The sequence below is a fragment of the Podarcis vaucheri genome (assembly GCF_965113315.1).
Source record: "Podarcis vaucheri genome assembly, chromosome: 14".
Classification (NCBI taxonomy): Eukaryota; Metazoa; Chordata; class Lepidosauria; order Squamata; family Lacertidae; genus Podarcis; species Podarcis vaucheri.
This window is the reverse complement of record NC_138752.1, coordinates 41,819,489-41,839,646: the sequence shown is the minus strand read 5'-3', so window position 1 is coordinate 41,839,646 and position 20,158 is coordinate 41,819,489. Positions and strand designations below refer to the sequence as shown.

Below are 20,158 nucleotides of genomic sequence, written 5' to 3'. Positions count from 1 at the left end.
ACTTACAATGAAGAACAGAACAAGCATATTTTTATACTGAGCCACCATTGTCCCCAATCTCCTCTTGTTTTTTCCTCTGTGGTTCTTCATTTTCTTGCTCCAGTTGTGCCTTAGCACTGTACTGTTTCCACTCATCATAGCAATTTGGGCAAAATGCCTAAAGTTAATGATGGCTTAGCATAAGTTTGTTGAGCTGCACAAAGGCCCTTGGGCATAGCTATTTAAAATATTAAAACATCTATTAAGGGATGGAGTTGTGATTCAATTAAAGCCATCGGTTAGGGCAACCACCATTCTTTGTTATGAATACATTAGGCACATTAAATCAATCTGCATAATTCTGCCTCCAAGTACCATGTTTTCAATGAATTTTGACTCCCCTGGCAAAACTGAGGGAGAATGATGGGAAATCTCAGGAGAGGACAGCATACGGGTATAAAGAAAAAAAATGCTTCTGTTTTGAGGAACAAACAGGGAGTTACCAGGTGTACCATTTAAAAGCCTCAGAAATAATAATGCATCCCTTGAACACAGCAGAACTTACTTCTGAGTAGACAGTGTAAGGTCCCATTTACAATGCAGTCATATCTTGGTTGTTGAACGCCTCGCGACTCGAATGTTTTGGCTCTCGAATGCCGCAAACCCAGAAATGAGTGTTCCAGTCTGCGAACGTTTTTCGGAAGCCGAACGTCTGACACGGCTTCCGCTTGAGTGCAGGAAGCTCCTGCAGCCAATCGGAAGCCGCGCCTTGGTTTTCGAATGTTTTCAGAAGTTGAATGGACTTCCAGAACTGATTCCGTTCAAGAATCAAGGTATGGCTGTAAAGAAATAGATACGCACTGCATTTCCAAAGAAACTGCTGGCTACAGAAGCATTGGAATTAAAGAATTGAAAGCGGATTGGTGAGTCTTTCCTTCAAGATTATATGCCAGCATCAACATTTCCTTCATTTGGTTCAGGGATTTATTCTCCATATAAACAGGACTCCCGTTTTTGCAACTACAGAAGTATACCATTTTTAATTGTTCTCCGGGACATGGAGGGAAAGAGAAAGGACAACCGGGACATTCTGGGATGAAATCAGAAACTGGGATGGCTTCTGTAATTCTGGTACTGTTCTTGGAAAATGGGGACACTTGGAGGGTATGTAGGAGTAGTATTCAAGCCCATCATGTAGACTAGGTGTTATGTTCACCTTGTTTGTCCAGACTTGCCCTCTGCTGTATTTGATTTTGCCTTCCTGGAACCTGAGCTGAGTCTGACTGCATTCAGATGACACCTGAGTCCATCTTTGTGCTGCTTGCTTGTTCATTTTTGCACTTTGGGTGGTCGTCCCCATAATGTGAAAGCCACTTCTGGAAATCTAGTGGAGATTTAGCACTTGTTTCTGGTGTTGATTGTTTTGAGGGGGGTGGGAATCCATTTGCAACTGGGAAAATTGCTTGAGTTTTGCAAAATAAGGTCTTTCCTTGCCCTTTTAAACTTTAGCACAATGTGGTGGAATGTTGATTTTTTTTATTTATTTTAAAAAAAGCCTCAGTTCCATAACACAACGTGGTGCTGCAGTGTAAAAGGAATATTAGAAACTGGGGAAGAAGTGCTAGCATTATAACCAGTAAAATTAGCACAATAATCTTTACATTTCTGGATTTGGAACTGGTGCTATTGGTATGTGATCTGGTATCTCAGGACTTGCCACAAGCCCACCCCCCATTACACATGCCTCACTTGATCTTGGACTGTTGGCTGGGACAGAATACTGCCCAAAGCCAGGAACTGGAAACTGGAGATGCAGCTTGCCATCAATTTGATTTGAATTAATTTTATAATGAAATGATTTTAGAATGTTGTATTATTTTATTGTTGTTAGCTGCCCTGAGCCCGGCTTCGGCTGGGGAGGGCGGGCTATAAATAAAAAAATATTATTATTATTATTATTATTATTATTATTATTATTATTATTATTATTGCACAAGAAGGGGTGAGTGCTCTTGTGTTCGAATCCTGCTTGCTTGTTTCCCACAGGCATCTGGTTGTCCACTGCTAGAACAGGATGCTGGACGAGACGGGCCATTGGCCTGATCCTGGTCCTTAATGCTCTTCTTATGTTCTTGAAACCTGAGCCGATCACCACCATGAGATGAATATGGGCAGTGAGCCATTTACTACATAATAGGGACTGTCCTTACTAAATACATACCTAGGACACCTACTGGATCAGGCCAAAAGTCTAACTTGGGAGTGGGAAACGTTTGGCCCTCCAGATGTTGCTGAGCTACAACTCCCATCAGAGGATGATGAAGATGATAGCTCAACAGCATCTGGAGGACCAATGGTCCCCCACATCCAGGCTCCATCTAGTCCAGGATCTTGCTTCCTATGGTGGATAACCAGGTCTCTATGGGGAAGTCCATAAGCAGGGCGATATGTTTCTGTTGTTTGTGTTGCTAAGGTGGTATCTGTGCCAAACAAGCAGAGCCTCGTCCCCTGGAGAACTCATTACCAGTGACAAATGCTTTCCTTGGGAGTTAGCTCTTACCTAGTCTTCTGCTCACTGCTCTCATTTTGTTTAGCAAGCATGAAGCATGAAAGGGCATATGGAGATGCCCTCTGCACCCAACAGGAGTGTCCTTCCTACCAGCTATTAATGTGAGTTGCCCTTATGAGATGGAAGAAAGCTGACCTCGTCTCCCTCGCCAGCATCAATTAAAAGCTTAGTCATTGTAGAAACACAGCATTATCCCCCAAAGTGCTGGGGTATTATAGATCCACCTGCGGGGCGGCACTTGGCACCGTTCCTTCTGGGAACTGCTGTTTGTTTGCCCAGTAATCACTCCATTGAGGTCTTTGCTGAAAGATAATTGGCAGCTTGGCCATCAGACCGGTTTGCTGTTCTCCCAGGCTGCGTCTGAGCAGATGTGTTCGTGAGCTTGGCTTTGTGGCAATGAAAGAGAACCAAGGTCTTCTTGAAGGCATGGGTAGCAAAGTTATTTAGAGAGGGGACACCTCCTTTGCCCTGTGTTTCACTGAATGCTTATGATATAAACAACCAAATGAGCACACTAAGGTTGCACACGTCCTTTTGCTTCAGGTGATGTATGGTTAAAAACAACATTAAGCACAGCTTGGCAATGAACAGAGCTCTTTTTTATTTTGTTTTTGCAATTGTAACCTTGAACAGATTAAGAAATAGATGATTGGGTTCCACTGCCCATTCAGTAAGGATATTCAGTAAGGAATCACAGTGCAGAAGTTGGGCACACGAAGAGGCAGATTTAGGGGAGCATGACTGGTTCGCCCGCATTGGGTGCTGAGTCGAGAGGGTGCTGAAACATTGATGCAAAATGGAAGGCATGGGAAGTGCCAAATTTTGGCATTGCACAGAGCGCAGCTGAAATTTTAAAGCCCCATGTTTGCCACTGGCACACGTTGTGCATGCAGGAGGTGCAAACAAATGGAATGTCTACTTAAAGGAGGAGATAGGAAAGATTAGGTGTAGGGGGAATTTGCGTGGTCATGTATGAGGTAAGGTGATTTCACAAACGAACTGGTTCCAATCTGTTATGGGCCTAATATACACCTTTGAATTTGTCGCAATAGCCAATGGGCAGCCGGAGCAGATTTCTGAGCAGAGGTGTCATATGCAGATGGAGTTTTACTCCTGTCAGCAGCCACGCTGCAGAATTCTGGGCTAGCTGCAGTTTCTGGGTCAGGTGCCAGGGAAGCCCCACACAGAGTGCATTACAGTAATCCAACCTTGAAGTGATTTGGAATCGCTGACGTCAGGCTTCGTGCGTAGTCAGAAACCCTTTAATGTTACCATATGCTGATAGGTGATTGGTGATATCTAATTTTCCCTGATGGCAAACAGTTTACATCTCCTATCTATCTATCTATCTATCTATCTATCTATCTATCTATCTACAGTGGTGCCCTGCAAGACGAATGCCTCGCAAGACGGAAAACTCGCTAGACGAAAGAGTTTTCCGTTTTGGAGGTGCTTCGCAAAACGAATTTCCTATGGGCTTGCTTTGCAAGACGACAATGTCTTGCGAGTTCCTGCTGGTTTTTTCCCCTTTCCCCCCTTTTTCTAAGCCGCTAAGCTGCTTATCAGCTGATCCGATCAGCAGGTAAGCCGCTAAAAGCCGCTAATAGCGCTAATAGCGCTAATCCGCTAATCCGTCAATGGGCTTGCTTCGCAAGACGAAAAAACCGCTAGACAAAGAGAATCACAGAATGGATTCTTTTCGTCTTGCGAGGCACCACTCTATCTATCTATCTATCTATCTATCTATCTATCTATCTATCTATCTCTGAGACTATTAAGACAAATAAAAACCAGTCCTTTCATGCTGGTTTCAGAGTCCTGTTAGGCTTTCTCCCACTCCTTCTTCCTCAGCTGTTTCCTTTGGATTTTTCCAGAAATTGTCTTGGGCATGTCTTGAACAAACTCTATCTGTTTTGAAAGATCAAGGAGAGAGAGGGAAAAAAATGAGCACATTTTATTGGTCATTGTAGTCATTCCTTTCCCAGGGGAAAGGATGATAGAAGTGTTTAAATGACTTAGACTCAGGGTGATCCATTGAAGCTGAATGTTCGAAGATTCAGGACAGATAATAAGAGGTACTTCTTCATACAGTACATACATAAGCTGTGGAATTTGCTCCCAGAAGATTACTATTATTACTATTACTATTATTTCTAACCATAGCAAGGTCAATAGACAGGGTGCACCTGGAAGCAAAAGCAAGGTTAAGACACATGCTAAACAGCATTTTACCAGGAGCTGAGTGCCCAAGCAAGGCAGGACCTGACCTAATTGTGAGCATTAAGTTGCCTGTACCTCAGTGCACTGAATGAGGAAGACGAGACAGAGATTTTACCCGGACGTCTCGTTGTCAGAGTCCTCCTTGTACACAGTTTCTTATCTGCAAGATTTAACGCAGAAATCTGCACTCTGGCCTTCAGTACATTACAGCTGAACTCTTGAACCTGGTGGCATTGAATAGTAATTTGCAAGATTGTATATATCTCTTCAAGACTGATTTGAGACTGTATATTTATATATATTCTTTGAGCTTGCATTATTTGGAGTTATAGTATGTGCTGTGTTGAGCTATTTAGCGTGCAATACACTCTCATTCTGTATACAGAGTTGTACTTGATGACATGTTAAACAACAGCAGTATGAGGGAATGGAGGGACGCTGCTCTTTGGATGACTGTACTGAGTGTCCAAGGCTTTTATTCCTAGACAGCAGTGAAGACTTCCTGACTCTGGTCTGTTGTTCAGGCTGCTCCTCCCCACCTGATCATGACTGGGCAGTTCAAATGTTGGAGTTGGCAGGCTATACCGCCGCCCAAGGCTGCTAGCTGGGGTTGCCTGTTGTTAAATCCAGCCTCAAGACTGATGCCTAGGAACAGCGAACCCTCTTCTTACCTTTCTGGGGTACTTGTAGGGAGCTGTTGTCTTCTTGACGTGTTCCTGCAGCTCACAAATTAATTGGTCTTTCTCTCGTGACTCGTAGGCAGGCGACAGGATGATAAAGGCTTTTACAACCTAGCACCCCAAAAAAATAAAAGAAAGGCCACAATCAACGCTTTCACAACCCACAAGATTTTGCATAAAAATGGAAAATAATAATAATAATAATAATAATAATAATAATAATAATAATAAACAACCTGTATTGTCACTACACCACCTGCGTGCAGTGAATGGATATATGTGAATGGATATGTATTCATGCAAATTTGGGAATAACAGGAATAGTTTGAGAAGAAATATAGTGCATCTCCTCATAAGGAGGGTGGGGAATGGGAAATTGTCACCAAATGACATGTCTGCCTGCTCAGTCTGCTGTCCAGGTGCTGACGGTAGATGGTGGTCCATTTCATGTTACCTCTCCCCTGATGGGATCTGGACTGCTGACAACAGCCGATTCTGCCACTGCTGGGTGTTCCATTAAGGCATGTTCCACTTCATAGGGCCCGATACGATACCTAACAAGGAGGGGCCATAGCTCAACATGAGGACACATGCTTTGCACACTGAGAGTCACAAGTTAAATTCTTTTCTGGATGCTTCACCCCCAAAAAAGATACTGCAGAACTGGAGAAAGGCAACAAAAACAATGAAGATGATGGAGCAACTCCTCTAGTAGGAAAGGTTATAACATTTGGGATACAGTATCTTGGTTTGGAGAAAAGTCCTTTTCGGGAGGCTGCTAAAGATGCTCCTCTTTCCACAAGCATTCTTTTTTTTTAAAAAAATATCAATGCAAAATTACAACAAAAATTACAAACATTGAATCCAAAATAAAACAGTACAAACAAGGGAAAAACAACAAAACACAAGAGAAAAAAGAACACAAAAAACAAAAACACACATCTACAAATAAAACCATATCATCATTCTAATCTAATCATTACATACATATACACATATTGACTTCCTTCCTTTGTTCTAAGACCTCGACATTTTTACTCTTTCTAAGTTGTTGTGTCTAATGTAGATTACCTCTATCTTTATACTTTTTACACCATTTTTCTCTTTCTTTAACCCTGCAAAGCTTCATTCATTACATACCAATATGTTTACTCCTTTCCACAAGCCTTCTAAAGTCTGTCTCTGCTCTGAATTTGAATTGATTTGAAGCATGTTGTTTGGAATTGGTTTTTGTCAGGTGGCTGCCAGCAACTCCCATGGCTGGTTGCCCGGGAATGCACAAAGACAAAGAAAAGTTTCTTACCATCTGCTTTTTATTCAATATTTACAGAGAGAGGCTTTGGAACACAGCCTCTTGGATAATGGCGTTGTCCCAGTGAATCTCCACCCCCCTTCTCTCCCACCTCCTCTATGGGTGCCCTGTCTTTGAGCTCTTTGCTCTCCTACTTTTAAGGCTTGCCGGGTTCTGGGAAATGGTGGGTCTGGAATGCTTTCTAGTGACAGCATGTCAGCCAGCTGCTCCTGCTCTGCCTGCTCCTCCTCTCCCATTATTTCCCAACTTCTCCCCTCATCTACCTCTGAGCTGTGACCTCCCTCAAACCCCTGTTGTAATTCTGAACTGTCTTCTTCTCTGGAAGGGTCAGGCTGGGGAGGCGGTCTCCACCATTCCACCTCAGCCCAGTCCCTGACAGTTTTTATATTTATAACCTTTCAAAACATTGTTTTTCTGGGGCAGTTGACAGGTATGCCACTGTTCACATGTGGTGTGAAACCAGTTTGATCTCTGCCAACAATTTTTTAACATGGTCTTTTACTGTTTCATGTTTGAGAGTCGCCTAGAGACTGGTGTGCATGGGGTGACATGTATGCATGATGTAAATTGGGGGTGGGGAACCTCAGGCCCAGGAGCCAGACACAGCCTTGCAGGCCTCTCCATTTGGCCCTCAGGACTCTCCTCAGGCCACACTCTTTGCCAGCCCTGGTTTGCATCCTCCTTGAGTGATTTTGCCTTGCTAGAACGTGACTTTGAAAACCAATAATGCCTCTTGCTTCCCTGGATGGAAGCTAAAGAAGGGTGTTTGAAAGTACGTGCAGAAACTAACCTGCTTTAGGTAAAATGTACATTTGTTGCTCCACCTCCTTTTGCCTCTGGCCCTACCCACCTCTGGCATGTGGCCTCTGGAAGGTCGCCAGGAAGAAATGTGGCCCTCAGATTGAAAAATGTCCCCCACCTCTGCTGCAAATAAAATGACTCAAAATTTGAGTCATTTTATTTATGGGCACTTCCAAGTGCCCATAAAATAGGCTTACCCAGCAGATAAGATGACATCATCAGCTCTTGCCACAAACTGGATGTAGCCATCTTCATCCATGATCCCTCGGTCCCCAGTGATGTAGAAGTCTCCACGTTCTGTTGAGGCTGTTTTCTCAGGGTCATCCTAAGAACAATGCAGCAGAAATCACTAAAGCCAAAGAGGGAAACATTTATCTCTCGATTCCGGCAACTTCAAGGGGTGTCCTGCCCTTGTGAAGGGCCTGTTGCAGATCTAGCAACACAGACAGAATGTTCTCCTACGACAACAAATTCAATGTGTGTGTGTGTGTGTGTGTTTGGTGGGTGAGGAGTTGGCTCTCACATTTGGTTTCCTGGAGATGTCAAAGATGTATGCAAGAAAGCGGGAGCCTCAAGCTGGGGCTTAATGATGTCTCAGTCTCTCCCGTCTCCACAACATTCATACATTTGTTCACATCATTCTCAAAGAGTCCTGCTGGATCAGATAAAAGGTCTTTCTATTCTTGTACACCCTCCCATTGCTGCTCCCATCAACTGATGGTCATATTATGGCTTTGCAAGTCAATTTGAGTCATTTTATTGTGGAAAGCAACAAATAATAATAATTACACCCTCCATGAATTTGGTGAATACCCCTTTAAAACTTTTACTTACTTACTTTTAAGAATCCATAAATTACACTTTCATCCAAAAACTTCTTTCCAGGAAGGCAGCTTCCATAAGCATTGAAAGACCTTCCTCTTTCAACAGTCCTTTAAATGGATATATTTCTTACCTCAATTGACATCCGTACTGGAACTATTTTTTTTTTAATGTTTCTAGAGGTGAAATCAATTGCTTCTACATTCTTGAATGGTTTTGATATAGGGAATTGTTTTTAAGTTGTTTGCTTTTTGGTCACAAGTGTCTTATAATTGTGTATTTTATTTTTGCCACCTGCCCTGGGACCTTAAATGAATGAACAAAAATATAAAAACAACTCAGCGCATTAAGCAAGAATGCAGAAAAATGAAGCCAGTAGTCTTGGTGAAGTCTTTGTCCTCCTAGTGTCTGCTGAGGAAACACTTAGGATCATATATTCTTTGAATAATGCCCAACCATTTGAAAGGGTCCCGCCTTACCAGCTTGGCCCTGTGACCGTGGGTGCCTGGTTCATGGGTGCCATGCAGCATGCATGGCCTTGGCACTGAAATTTGTGGGTGCCCAGCCCCGTCATGGGGAATTTTGTGGGTGCTTAGGGCCCCAGGGAATTGGCACCTATGCTCCTTACCAAGTAGCCAGAGAAGAGACCCAGGGGCCTTTTGGGTTTGATTTTAACAGCAATGTCTCCTTCTTCCCCAGGAGGCAGGCGATTGCAATGTTCATCTATTATCTAGAAAGAAAGATAAACAAGGGTGGGTTATGCAAGCTTTTCCATTTTGTCATTTTAGCTGAGTGTTAAGTTTTACTAGAATATGGTATCGTGATATTAAATCATACAACATGGGCTGTTACAACCAAGATGACCATTACGGCTCCCCTGTGTTATAAACATGCCTACCTGGACATCAAAGGGGTGAGATGACGGTCCAATAAACCCTGGCTTGACTTTCATATCCTTCGGGGTTGAACAAAGTATGGTCTGAGAAAAAATGGTAGATGTGCAATCAGCTCTCTCTCTCTCTCTCTCTCTCTCTCTCTCTCTCTCTCTCTGTGTGTGTGTGTGTAACTATGGATTTTAGTGAATCAGATAAATTTTAGTTGACTTTAACCATCTGCCTCTTTACCGATTTGGGGAAGGATCATACAAGCTAGACCTGCAAAAAAAATTGCACCGTGAAGTCTTCTTGCAAAGGATTCCAAAAACCAACAGCCACATTCTTTTACAGGGTATTCCATTCCATTCCCTCACCCCACCCAATCAGATATTCTTGGCATCACATTGAGCCTGGGCTTCTGGTGTCAATTTTCCCCCATTTCTACCTGTGCAGACAAATCATGAACGTGCTGCATAAGAATTATGTATGATCAATATGGACTGAGGGACATATCAAAGTTGGGGAGTTTGGGGGGGAAAGCATGCATACAGATTTGATAGGCTTCTGCTGCTCATTGGCATATATGTTTGTGTCTGAATGCAAACATACAGTCTCTGTCTGCCCATAGCCTTCACGGATTACTATTCCGGTATGAGCTTTCCACTGCTCAATCACTTCAAGGTTGGTTGGCTCCCCACCACTCAGGCACCGTCTCAGACTCTTGAACTGGTATCTGAACAAGGATATGAAGAAGCATTTAGTCTTCCTAAAAAGAGACAACCGTTTTAATTCTACCAGATCCGACTTTTATCCAGAACACACGGAAAAGCAAAGAATGAGTGGCGCCAATTTGGCCTCAGCTGGATCCACACTCTGAGAATTTTATAGATATAGAGGTAAAATTGAAAAGGGGAAGGACAATGAAAGATTCAGCCAGCAGAGGCTGGTCTATTCAGGCAAATTGTGCAGTGCCCCATCAAAGTCTACCCTCAGTCATCTCCCATAGAGTTCTTACTTAGAACCAGTAGGGGAGTTTTTTCTCTTTGGCTCCACCTACTGTTGGCCTCCCTGTCTTTTGCCCAACCAGTTCCGACAGGCACCAGCCATCACTGGACTCAAGCCAGGCAGAGTGACTTTGAAGTGAGGTAAACAAACAGGAATCAAGTTACTCTAGGGTGGAGTTCTAGAAACCACAGCCAGGTAGTTGTACCTGCTAACGTCGTGCTGCAGAAGCATACGGAAAATAGTTGGGGTGCCACAGAAGATCGTCACTGGATATTTGGAAAGACTCTAGGAGGGAAGAGCACACACACTCCAAATGCATCGTGTGATTCAGGAGGTCTCACACATCTTATATTTTACATGCTTCCTGCCTTTTGAATAGGGCAATGTTAGCCTTACATTGAGAACGGTTGTTGGCTCGAACTGGAGCATGCCATGCTGAAAGACACATGCCCCTAGCATCCATGTAGGGTACACATTGCTGAAGGCAAATTTGATCCAGCCTGTGTCGGAGAAACCCCACATCAAATCTGAAGCTTTCAGGTCCATCCAGTTCCTGTTAATAAGGAGGCAAACAAGTGTAATATAAGATGGGGAACACTTGGTTTGTCAGCTGTACATGTGAAGAAAAGAAGAAGACCGAATGCTATTCTAGGCTGCATCAACAGAAGTATAGTGTTCAGATCAAGGGAAGGAACAGCGCTGTTCTATTCTGCCTTGGTCAGACTACATCTGGAATCCTGTGTCCAATTCTGGGCACCACAATTTAAGGATGTTGACAAGCTGGAACATGTACAGAGGACAACCAAGATGATCAAGGGTCTGGAAACCAAGTCCTATGAGGAACGGTTGTGGGAGTTGGGTATGTTTAACCTGAAAAAGAGGAGACTGAGAGGCAGTGTGCTAGCCATCTTCAAATATCTAAAGGGTTGTCACATGGAAGATGGAGCAAGCTTGTTTTCTCCTTCTCTGGAGGGTAGGACCCAAACCAATGGCTACAAGTCACAAGAAATGAGATTCTGACTAAACATCAGGAAAAACTTTGTGGTGGTAAGAGCTGTTCAAGAGGAAGTTGTGGACTCTCCTTCACTGGAGGTTTTTAAGCAGAGGTTGGATGGCCATCTGCCATGGATGCTTAATTGACTTTCCTGCATTGCAGGAAATTGGACTAGATGACTCTTGGGGTGCTTGCCAACTCTACAATTCTATGATCAGTGCCCTAGAATTACATTTAATTAAACAGCCAATGTCTGAGGGCCACACGAGATGTAACACAAAGTCATATGTGGTCAGATCTTTTGGTTTTAAGACTTAAAGAACAGCAACTGCTGGGATGTGGGGTTTGGGGGGGGGGTGACTTTAAGCTGATCAAGGTTGGGCAATATCTCAGATTTAAACAACCTCCCTGAAACTGTGATTAGCTGTGTTGGCAGTGTTTGGTGAGATGTTCACTAACCTCAATTGCTTTAAAAAAGGATTAGACATCTTCACAGAGGATAAGGCTTGTCTAAAGACTGCTGTGTCCTATCTCTATGTTGTAGGTAGCACACCTCTGAATACCAATTGCTAGGAAGTACAAGTAGGGAAAGCACTATTGCAGTCAGATCCTGCTTGGAGGCTTCTTATGGGCATCGGACTGAACACACTGGCCTGTTCTAGCAGGTTCCTTTTAACATTCTGAACATGTTCCAGTTCCACAATATCCTTTTTGAGGTGAGGTGGCCAGAAATGTACATAGCACCCCAAGTGTGGTCACACCATAGATTTGCATAATAACATCAGCAAGCCAGCCCAGCTGTGTCCAGCTGCCCTCCTTTGGGTATCCAAGGATTGACACTTTATTGTGGTTTAAGCTTTTTGAGGAGGCCATCAGATGACTTCTGCCACAATAAAATTGTCACTCTTCAAACCTCACATAGGACTCCCTGTTGTGTTTCCTGCACCTGAAGATTTAGAAAGGGATAGGAAATACCTTCCGGTACTTGCTAGTCCAATCCCCAAACTGCTGCAGGAATGTTCCACCATTTTGGGATAACCCGTGGTTCCACTGGTGAAGTAGATGATCATTGGATCTTCACTCCTTGTTTTAACAGGCTGGTGATCATCACCTGCAGCTCTTTAAAGTAGAGAAGCAGGTATGTAAAAGTGGACTAGATGTGGTCAAAATGGTTTATGATCTTGCAAGCTCAAATTGTGAAATTCTTTCAGCTTCTTTTAGGATTTGGATGTGTCTGTTACCAAATGGTTCAGTTACAGAAGGATCCCACTTTCTGCATGGATAGTGCTGTTTTGGCTGCGTAAAGATCAACACTCATCTCTGAACAGTAGAAATAGAGGGAACATCTCCCACATCTGGTAGCATCCAATAAGTAGTTCTGTTATGTAATGCTTTCCTTTGTCCTGAACTTGTTGTTGGTCAATTTTATTTTTATTCATTTATGAGAGGCATTTTTATACTAATTGAGTAGCATGGGGATTTGGCTTCTGGTGTGCATGACTAGACTACAAATGGGAAAATGAATATGTGGGACCTGTAGCAAAATGTTGCAGTACAGAGCCCTCGTCCATAAGACTCCATTATGATCTACATCAGCTTCTCATTCTTCCAGTCTTAAGTTCTGCATCAGTTTGAGATTTATTTTTTTTAAGCCCTCATGAAAATTCTCCCAAGGTTTTAGTGGACATTTTCTGTCAAAATACATATTTTTTGCACACACCTTTGCCTGTTTAGCTCATTTTTGCAAGTGATGTTTCCTCACACAATGGTTTGTGGCTGTAATTTTCACTAATATGTGCATATTTATGCACACGCTGTATGCATTTCTGTACACAGTATTTGGTGGGACAATTGCACCACAATTTTCAGAGAAGTTGAAAACGGCTGCCTTTGAGTTCACATATTGTTTCAGAAATTGTGAATTAGGTAGTTTCACACTAAAATCTGAAGCAAACCAAATCCCTCCCCCATCCCTTTGCATGATCCTGTTCTTCTCCAGCAGAAAAATGTATCAGGCAAGCCCTACTGATTGGGTGACAAGGTTTGCAAACACTGGTTATTTTTTTATTGTTTTCCAGGCCAAATCCCTCATACCATCCATTTATTGCAGGGCAACAATATCTATCACCCCTGAACATTGACCATGGTGCCTGGGGCACAACATCTGGAAGGAATATCACCCTGGCCACCTTCCTGGTATAATAATAATAATAATAATAATAATAATAATAATAATAATAATGTATACCCCTCCCATCTGACTGGGTTGCCTCAGTCACCCTGGGTGGCTTCCAACATACAGTCATACCTTGGTTTCCAAACAGCTTAGTTTCCGAACGTTTTGGCTCCTGAATGCCGCAAACCCGGAAGTGACTGTTTCGGTTTGTGAACTATTTTTGGAAGCTAAACGTCTGATGGGGCTTCCGTGGCTTCCGATTGGCTGCAGGAGCTTCCTGCAGCCAATCAGAAGCCGCACTTTGGTTTCCAAACATTTTAGAAGTTGAACGGACTTCTGGAATGGATTCTGTTTGACTTCCAAGGTACGACTGTATATTAAAACACAATAAAACATTAAACATTTTTTTAAAACCCTTTCCCATACAGGGCTGCCATCAGGTGTCTTCTAAAAGCTGTATAGCTACTTATCTCCTTTATCTCCTGTCTAGAGGATGAAGATTGCGGGTTTTTCTGTATCTCACTCTTTGACTTATCCCTGACTTGCTTAACAAGGCAGCAGAGATTCTCACTTCAGCAGGTCATGGAAGTTCAGCCATCCTTCTCTGCTGGTGCCTTTGGAGACCAACATCCGAGTTTTCAGGAACTGGCAATCAGATGCAAGAGAGTCGATCAATGGAGCCAAGGCGTCGTTTGTAACTATACATTTGGCCCGAGACTTTTGGAGCCGGTACAAGATGTCTTTAGCAGTCAATAGGGTCGTGGCTGGGATGAAGGTGACACCTAGGAGCAAAACAAAGTATGATTAAAAAGAGAGGAGAGGAAGACACAGCAAAAATGGATCTTTCTGTCGGTTCCTAGCACAGAGAGGACCTGACTGACCTGCTCTGATGCAGCCCACACTGATCAGCCACCACTCAGACACCCTGGGGAGGAGGATGACGATTCGGTCTCCCTTCTGCAGATTGCAGGCTTTGGAGAGGACGTTGGCTGATTTCCTGGATAAGAATGTCAGCTCCTCAAAGCTCCACCGCACCTCCTCGCCTTTCCCACTTACCCACCAAAGAGCGGGATTGGAAGGTCTCTTTCCATCCTATCAGGTACAAAAGATGGGAAAGTATATGGGAGATAGTTATTCGTTTTACAACACAGGAAGCTGCCTGATACCGATTCAGACCATAGATCTATATAGTTCAGTATCTTCTACATTGACTGGTAGCAGCCCTCCAGGGTTTCCAATGGACGTCTTTCCCAGCTTTATGTGGAGATGCTGTCAGGGACCATGCTGAGGAGGGCTGCACTGAGAAGGAATGGTGGGAGTTTCCCCCTCCTCCTGCTCCTGAATCTTCTCAGAAGCTCTGGAGCCGAGTGAGGATTCCCAGGTAAGATCCTCCCTCTATTGTGTGGGCAGGTAATCCCTCCCCTACCTGGCCTGGTCTCCTTGGCAACGCTTCCCCCAGGTGGGATTGGACAACTGACTGGGGTAGGCGGAGACCTCCAGGTATCCCACCTGAGGGAAGGCAAAGCCAAGCCTATGCTGATGGAGCCGCTCCAGATCCAGGGGCTGCCCACGTCCACGCAAAGGGCGCCCCCCGTTTTATGCGGGGAGCGGTCATTCCCCTCCTCCTGCTCCTGAATCTTCTCAGGAGCAGGAGGACAGTATAGATTTGGAACAGTGGTTTGCAGAGGGGCATAGTTCAGTAGGCAGAAGCTGGGAAATACTAGATGGGGAACAGCTAGGAGAAGAAACACTGGAAGAGAGAGGGTTAACAGATTCTCAGTCTCTGGACAGCATTCCTCCGCTCAGTCCAAGGTCAAGAAAGGCTCAGAAAGTGTCAGAACAGAAAGCATAGAGGGTACTGTGAGCTTTAAAAGCCCGTTTGCAGATAGTAAACTCAGTCCTTTACAGCAGAATGCAGCAGAAGCAACTGTGGTTGGAATAGTAACATGAAAGGTTTTATGTATAAAGCAAATAACAAAACAAGATGACTCTCACATCCATCTTCTTCAGCAGAGGAGCAGAGAGAGAGGAGGCATTTAAATAGTTCCCATTCTCATAAATCAATTAAGTAATTAAAGGCAACCCACAACATTCTGCAATGTGAGAATGAGACGTTGCAATACTAGCAGGTACAAGCTCAGATTACAAGATGTAGGAATGACGAAGATTAATAGGGATGGAAAGGGGTGTGATCCTTAATTGGGAGCACCGCCGTTTCTAGGGGCTGCTTTCTTTGTTCTCTTGCAGTTTCTAACTGGTAAGAAGACTCCTTTTCCTCTGTCCTGCTTATCTACTACAATGGGGGGGGGGAAGCCAATTCCCTGAAGCTGGGGAATGAACCTGGGACCTTCTGCATGCAGAGTAGAAACCCTTACCCAAAAATCTATCTACTGTTTGTCCAACAAGAAGCCTCTAAGCTGTTTACAGAAAAGAAAACAAGCCATTCACAAGTAAATACTGATCAAACATACAAACTATGTCAGCATAACATTCACCAAACTATAGATAAAATAAAACAATGAACATGAAATGGACTTTTATTCTGATGTCACAATCTGATGTTGCATTCCAATTCATTCCAACTTATTTTGGAGAAAGTCTTGTTGAGTACAGTGGCAGGGATCTAATTCTGAACCATGTGGATAGGCTTGGCAAGATTCCATATTTCCCCATCAGTTTGCAGTTTTTTATTTTTAAACCCTCATGAAAATTCATCAGTATTTTAGCGCAAATGTATCCTGATATAAACATTTTTGAAAATAATTTCCCCTCATATAATGCATATTTGCATTCCATTTTCACCAAAATATAATCTAATAGCTCTAAACTAGTATATGCATGTCTGTACAAATTATTTGGCTGGAGGGCCACATTGCAAAATTTGGAAAACTGCAGATTTTGAAGGATGGCTGCATTTGGTTTGAACCTTCTTTCAGGAAATGCAAATTACGTAAGTCTACCTTTAAATTCAAACTGAATCAACTTCCTGCTCCCACCTCTATTTTCAGCTTCCTTGATAGTGGTATGAATGCCGTATTAAATCAATGTATCGCCCAGGTGTATTCTTTATGCTAGAATTAAGTTAATAGCACTATCAACTGTGTCCTAAGAAATACTGCAGTTCAAAGAAGGGTAACCCTGACTAAGGAACTAACATGATGGAGAGATTTGATCAGTTGCTCAAGTCCATTCTAAGGTTAATAATAATAATAATACTAATAATTTATTTATACCCCGCCTATCTGGCTGAGTTTCCCCAGCAACTCTGGGCGGCTCCCAGTCGAGTGTTAAAAACAATACAGCATTAAATATTAAAAACTTCCCTAAACAGGGCTGCCTTCAGATGTCTTTTAAAGATAAGATAGCTGCTTATTTCCTTGACATCTGATGGGAGGGTGTTCCACAGGGCGGGTGCCACTACCAAGAAGGCCACCTGTCTGATTCCCTGTAACCTCACTTCTCGCAATGAGGGAACTGCCAGAAGGCCCTCGGCACTGGATCTCAGTGTCATAGCTGTCAACCTTCCCTTTTTTTTTTGCGGGAAATTCCCTTATTCCAGCTCTGTTTCCTACTGCTTCCCGCTGCTATCCCGGATTGTTAGATATCCCGTAGACTGTCCCTGGGACAGGTGAGGCTGCTGATCCTTTATTTTCAAGGCTGCTGATCCTTTATTTTCAAGGCTGCTGATCCCTTATTTTCAAATCTGAAAGTTGACAGCTATGCTCAGTGTCCAGGCTGAACAAAGGGAGTAGAGACGCTCCTTCAGGTATACTGGACTGAGGCCGTTTAGGGCTTTAAAGGTCAGCACCAACACTTTGAATTGTGCTCGGAAACGTACTGGGAGCCAATGCAGATCTCTCAGGACCGGTGTTATGTGGTCCCGGCGGCCACTCCCAGTCACCAGTCTAGTTACCGCATTCTGGATTAATTGCAGTTTCTGGGTCACCTTCAAAGGTAGCCCCACGTAGAGCGCATTGCAGTAGTAATGCATTTCTGTTTATTGGATGACATAATATTATTAGATGGTTTCATTTTTTACCTATAGAGTAATGTTATATGTGCCAGCAGTAAGAAAGCTACCGGTATTTTTTTATTAAAAAAAACAGTGTTGACTGCCAAAAGGGCATTTTAATTTAAAAGATTCAGGGAATTTTACAAATTTAAGTTTAGATGATTTGAGGATCAGAAAATTGATGCTCACTTCCACCTGGATTAATTGTTTTTGTTGCAATGACTGTTGACTGTAAACAGCAAAGAAAGGCTGGCTGATAATATTAGTCAAGCATTTTGTTTAGAATATAGGGCTCATTTGTTCTTGCAACCACCGATAAAAACTTTGCCACTGCTAACGTTCTAGCATTTGTCCGGTCTTCCAGTAGGAACCTGACATAGTGAGCCTCTGATTTTCCCAGGAAAGGTACCAGCAAGGGTAATATCAGTTCAGCCCTGGCCTGCTCATATTTTGCACAATGCAACAAAGTTATGGATTGATTTGTAATGATTTGTTGGGTCTCTGGACCGTAATAAAGATTGATTGATTGATTGATTGATTGATAATATTAGGAAGAAATCATGACAGACAGAGTTTCATACCTTCTCCTTTTGGCTCCATTTATCCAGCACATCACTTGCGAAATTGAAATGTTCAGGCACATTCTTGTAGAGAGCTTCATAGTCGGAGAAATCCAAATCTGGAGATCCACTGCAAGGTTGACTTTTAATTCTATAGGGCAATTTGGAGGCACTCAGAGGTTTTAAAAGTCTGGAGAGATGCTTCATTGCAGCTGCCGTGAATGATCTTGCCTTTATGGAAAACCAAAAGGATAAAAAAGAACATTCCAAATTCTGCTCAAGAACAGAAAACAAACACTGATGTTGTAGTATATGGAAAAGAAAGATGGATGCAACTGGAACGATGCAATGGAAATGCAACTTCACTCCAGATCCAGGATCTTTCTTCAGGGCAGAAGAGCTCAGAGTATTAGTTCCTTCAGTCTCATGCTGAAAATAGGAGGCTAACTGTGTGTAAAGTACAACCTGCAATGGACCCTGTCGATAAAGTGTGCTAGTGATAGACCGGAATGCACCAAAGTTAGCTGCTCACGAGCATCAGCTACACTTTATGTTTGTGGGCAGCAGAGGGTAGATAATGTCAACTGCTTACTGAATATTGGTGATTTGTTATATAGTGTTGCATCAAGCAATTGTTACACCACACTTCCCAGTGCATTTTCCAGCTCTGTTTTCTTATAGCAAAAAGTCCAGTGGGCAGGGTCTGGTCTCCTGAGCAAGATAACCAATTCGGGTTTAAATGCACAACCTAACTTTGCTCTGATCCATTAAAAAAATGGTTGTGTCTAAAGTTGTTCTTTTTTCAAAAAAAAAAAAAAAATACCTGGAAGAAAATATTACTCATAGCTCATTTCAGTTGGACTGCTTTTATGACTATCTTTAGTTGGGCACTGGGACCTATATATTTATGTCAGATTAGATTGTTTCATTGTTAGATGCATACCTATAGGTCTGAAATTCAGAAACCCCATTTACTGCCATCTGAGTTTGCTAAAGGAAACTTCTTGTTTTTTTCAGACTGGAACAAGAAATAGTATAAAATATATATATATACCTGTACATACTTACCACATCCTACACTCTGGGAAGAAGTGCAAAAGGAAAGTCACCAGAGTTTAAGAGAGTCAGATTTAGCTGAAAATGTTTAAGGTTTAAGAACATAAACATTAACTTTTACTCCATTCAGTGACATTGGGCAACCTTTTTCTACAATTGTTCTGCAATCTGGTGTTAATGTTCTACTAGATTATCACTTATATCCCAAAGCGCTCCCTTAGTCCATTAATTTATGTTAAAATATTTGTAAAATAAATTAATGGATATGAGAGACTGGTCAGCAAGAGGATAGGTTAGGCTTTATTTTGCTTTAACAAAATGTCTGTCTAAGATGAATGCTGACCTCACACCCAGTTGCTGGAGGGGGTGCAATGGAATGGTTACCTTTGTCTACCTTTGGACCTGTCTTGGGTGAAGTTTTACAACAAATCTCCACTATTGTTCGTCAGAGCCTTCCCCTTGACCCTGGTTTGGTTTGGTTTGCGCTCTATCTTCCTGAATAACATGAATGATTTAACCCCCAAAGACTTTATTTTATTTCTTCCTTTGGCTACTAAGATGGAAATAGCTCACCACTGGAAACATAATTCTGTGTTCTCTCTGGAGGGAGAGTGAAGTCTAGAATTTGGTATTGCAATAAAAGCTTGACCCAGTGAAAGAGGCTTCTCAGAGGACTGCAAGAATCTGAAAAATTTGAAAATATGCGGTTCTTGACTTACCTCATACAACCTGGATGTACTAAATATCCTCTGAGATACCGCTTGCCTTTCTTGTCTAACCATTCACCTCAGTCCTAAACATTTTGTACCTCTTCTTGTTGTGTAGGCCCATTATTTTATTTAGTTTCAGTCACTTAAATTATTCTGTATACCACATGCATATACATGCCTGTGTTGTGCATACATGTGTATATAACCCACTCTGTGTGTGATGATTTTATTTTATTTTGCAGTGGTACCTTGGTTTAAGAACAGTCCTGTTTACGAACGATTCGGTTTTTGAACTCTGCAAAACCGGAAGTAGTGTCCTGGTTTGAGAACTTTACCTTGGTCTAAGAACGGAATCTGAACAGTGGAAGGGCACTGGCAGCGGGAGGC

At 42.7% G+C, this 20,158-nt stretch overlaps 1 protein-coding gene across 4 annotated transcripts; it reads right to left on the bottom strand.

Annotated features, from left to right (window-relative positions):
* Nucleotides 1–4,267: 4,267 nt before the first annotated feature.
* LOC309519268 (acyl-coenzyme A synthetase ACSM3, mitochondrial-like) lies at nucleotides 4,268–19,182 on the bottom strand. Of its 4 annotated transcripts, none has more exons than XM_082200098.1 (14): nucleotides 19,074–19,182; nucleotides 18,027–18,236; nucleotides 14,315–14,525; nucleotides 14,005–14,215; nucleotides 12,233–12,376; nucleotides 10,660–10,816; nucleotides 10,469–10,548; nucleotides 9,808–9,991; nucleotides 9,282–9,362; nucleotides 9,012–9,113; nucleotides 7,759–7,886; nucleotides 5,903–6,002; nucleotides 5,440–5,559; nucleotides 4,268–4,456 (listed from the first exon to the last, which is right to left on the bottom strand). In XM_082200098.1, exons 2-14 carry the CDS (start codon nucleotides 18,210–18,212, stop codon nucleotides 4,370–4,372), a joined length of 1,791 nt encoding a protein of 596 aa, XP_082056224.1. In that variant the 5' UTR covers nucleotides 18,213–18,236; nucleotides 19,074–19,182; the 3' UTR covers nucleotides 4,268–4,369. The 4 variants fall into 4 exon arrangements, 3 of the variants coding, with proteins under 3 accessions (XP_082056224.1, XP_082056225.1, XP_082056226.1); XM_082200099.1 differs by having other exon boundaries at nucleotides 4,270–4,456; nucleotides 9,868–9,991; XR_014213777.1 differs by lacking the exon at nucleotides 5,903–6,002 and having other exon boundaries at nucleotides 4,427–4,456.
* Nucleotides 19,183–20,158: the final 976 nt, after the last annotated feature.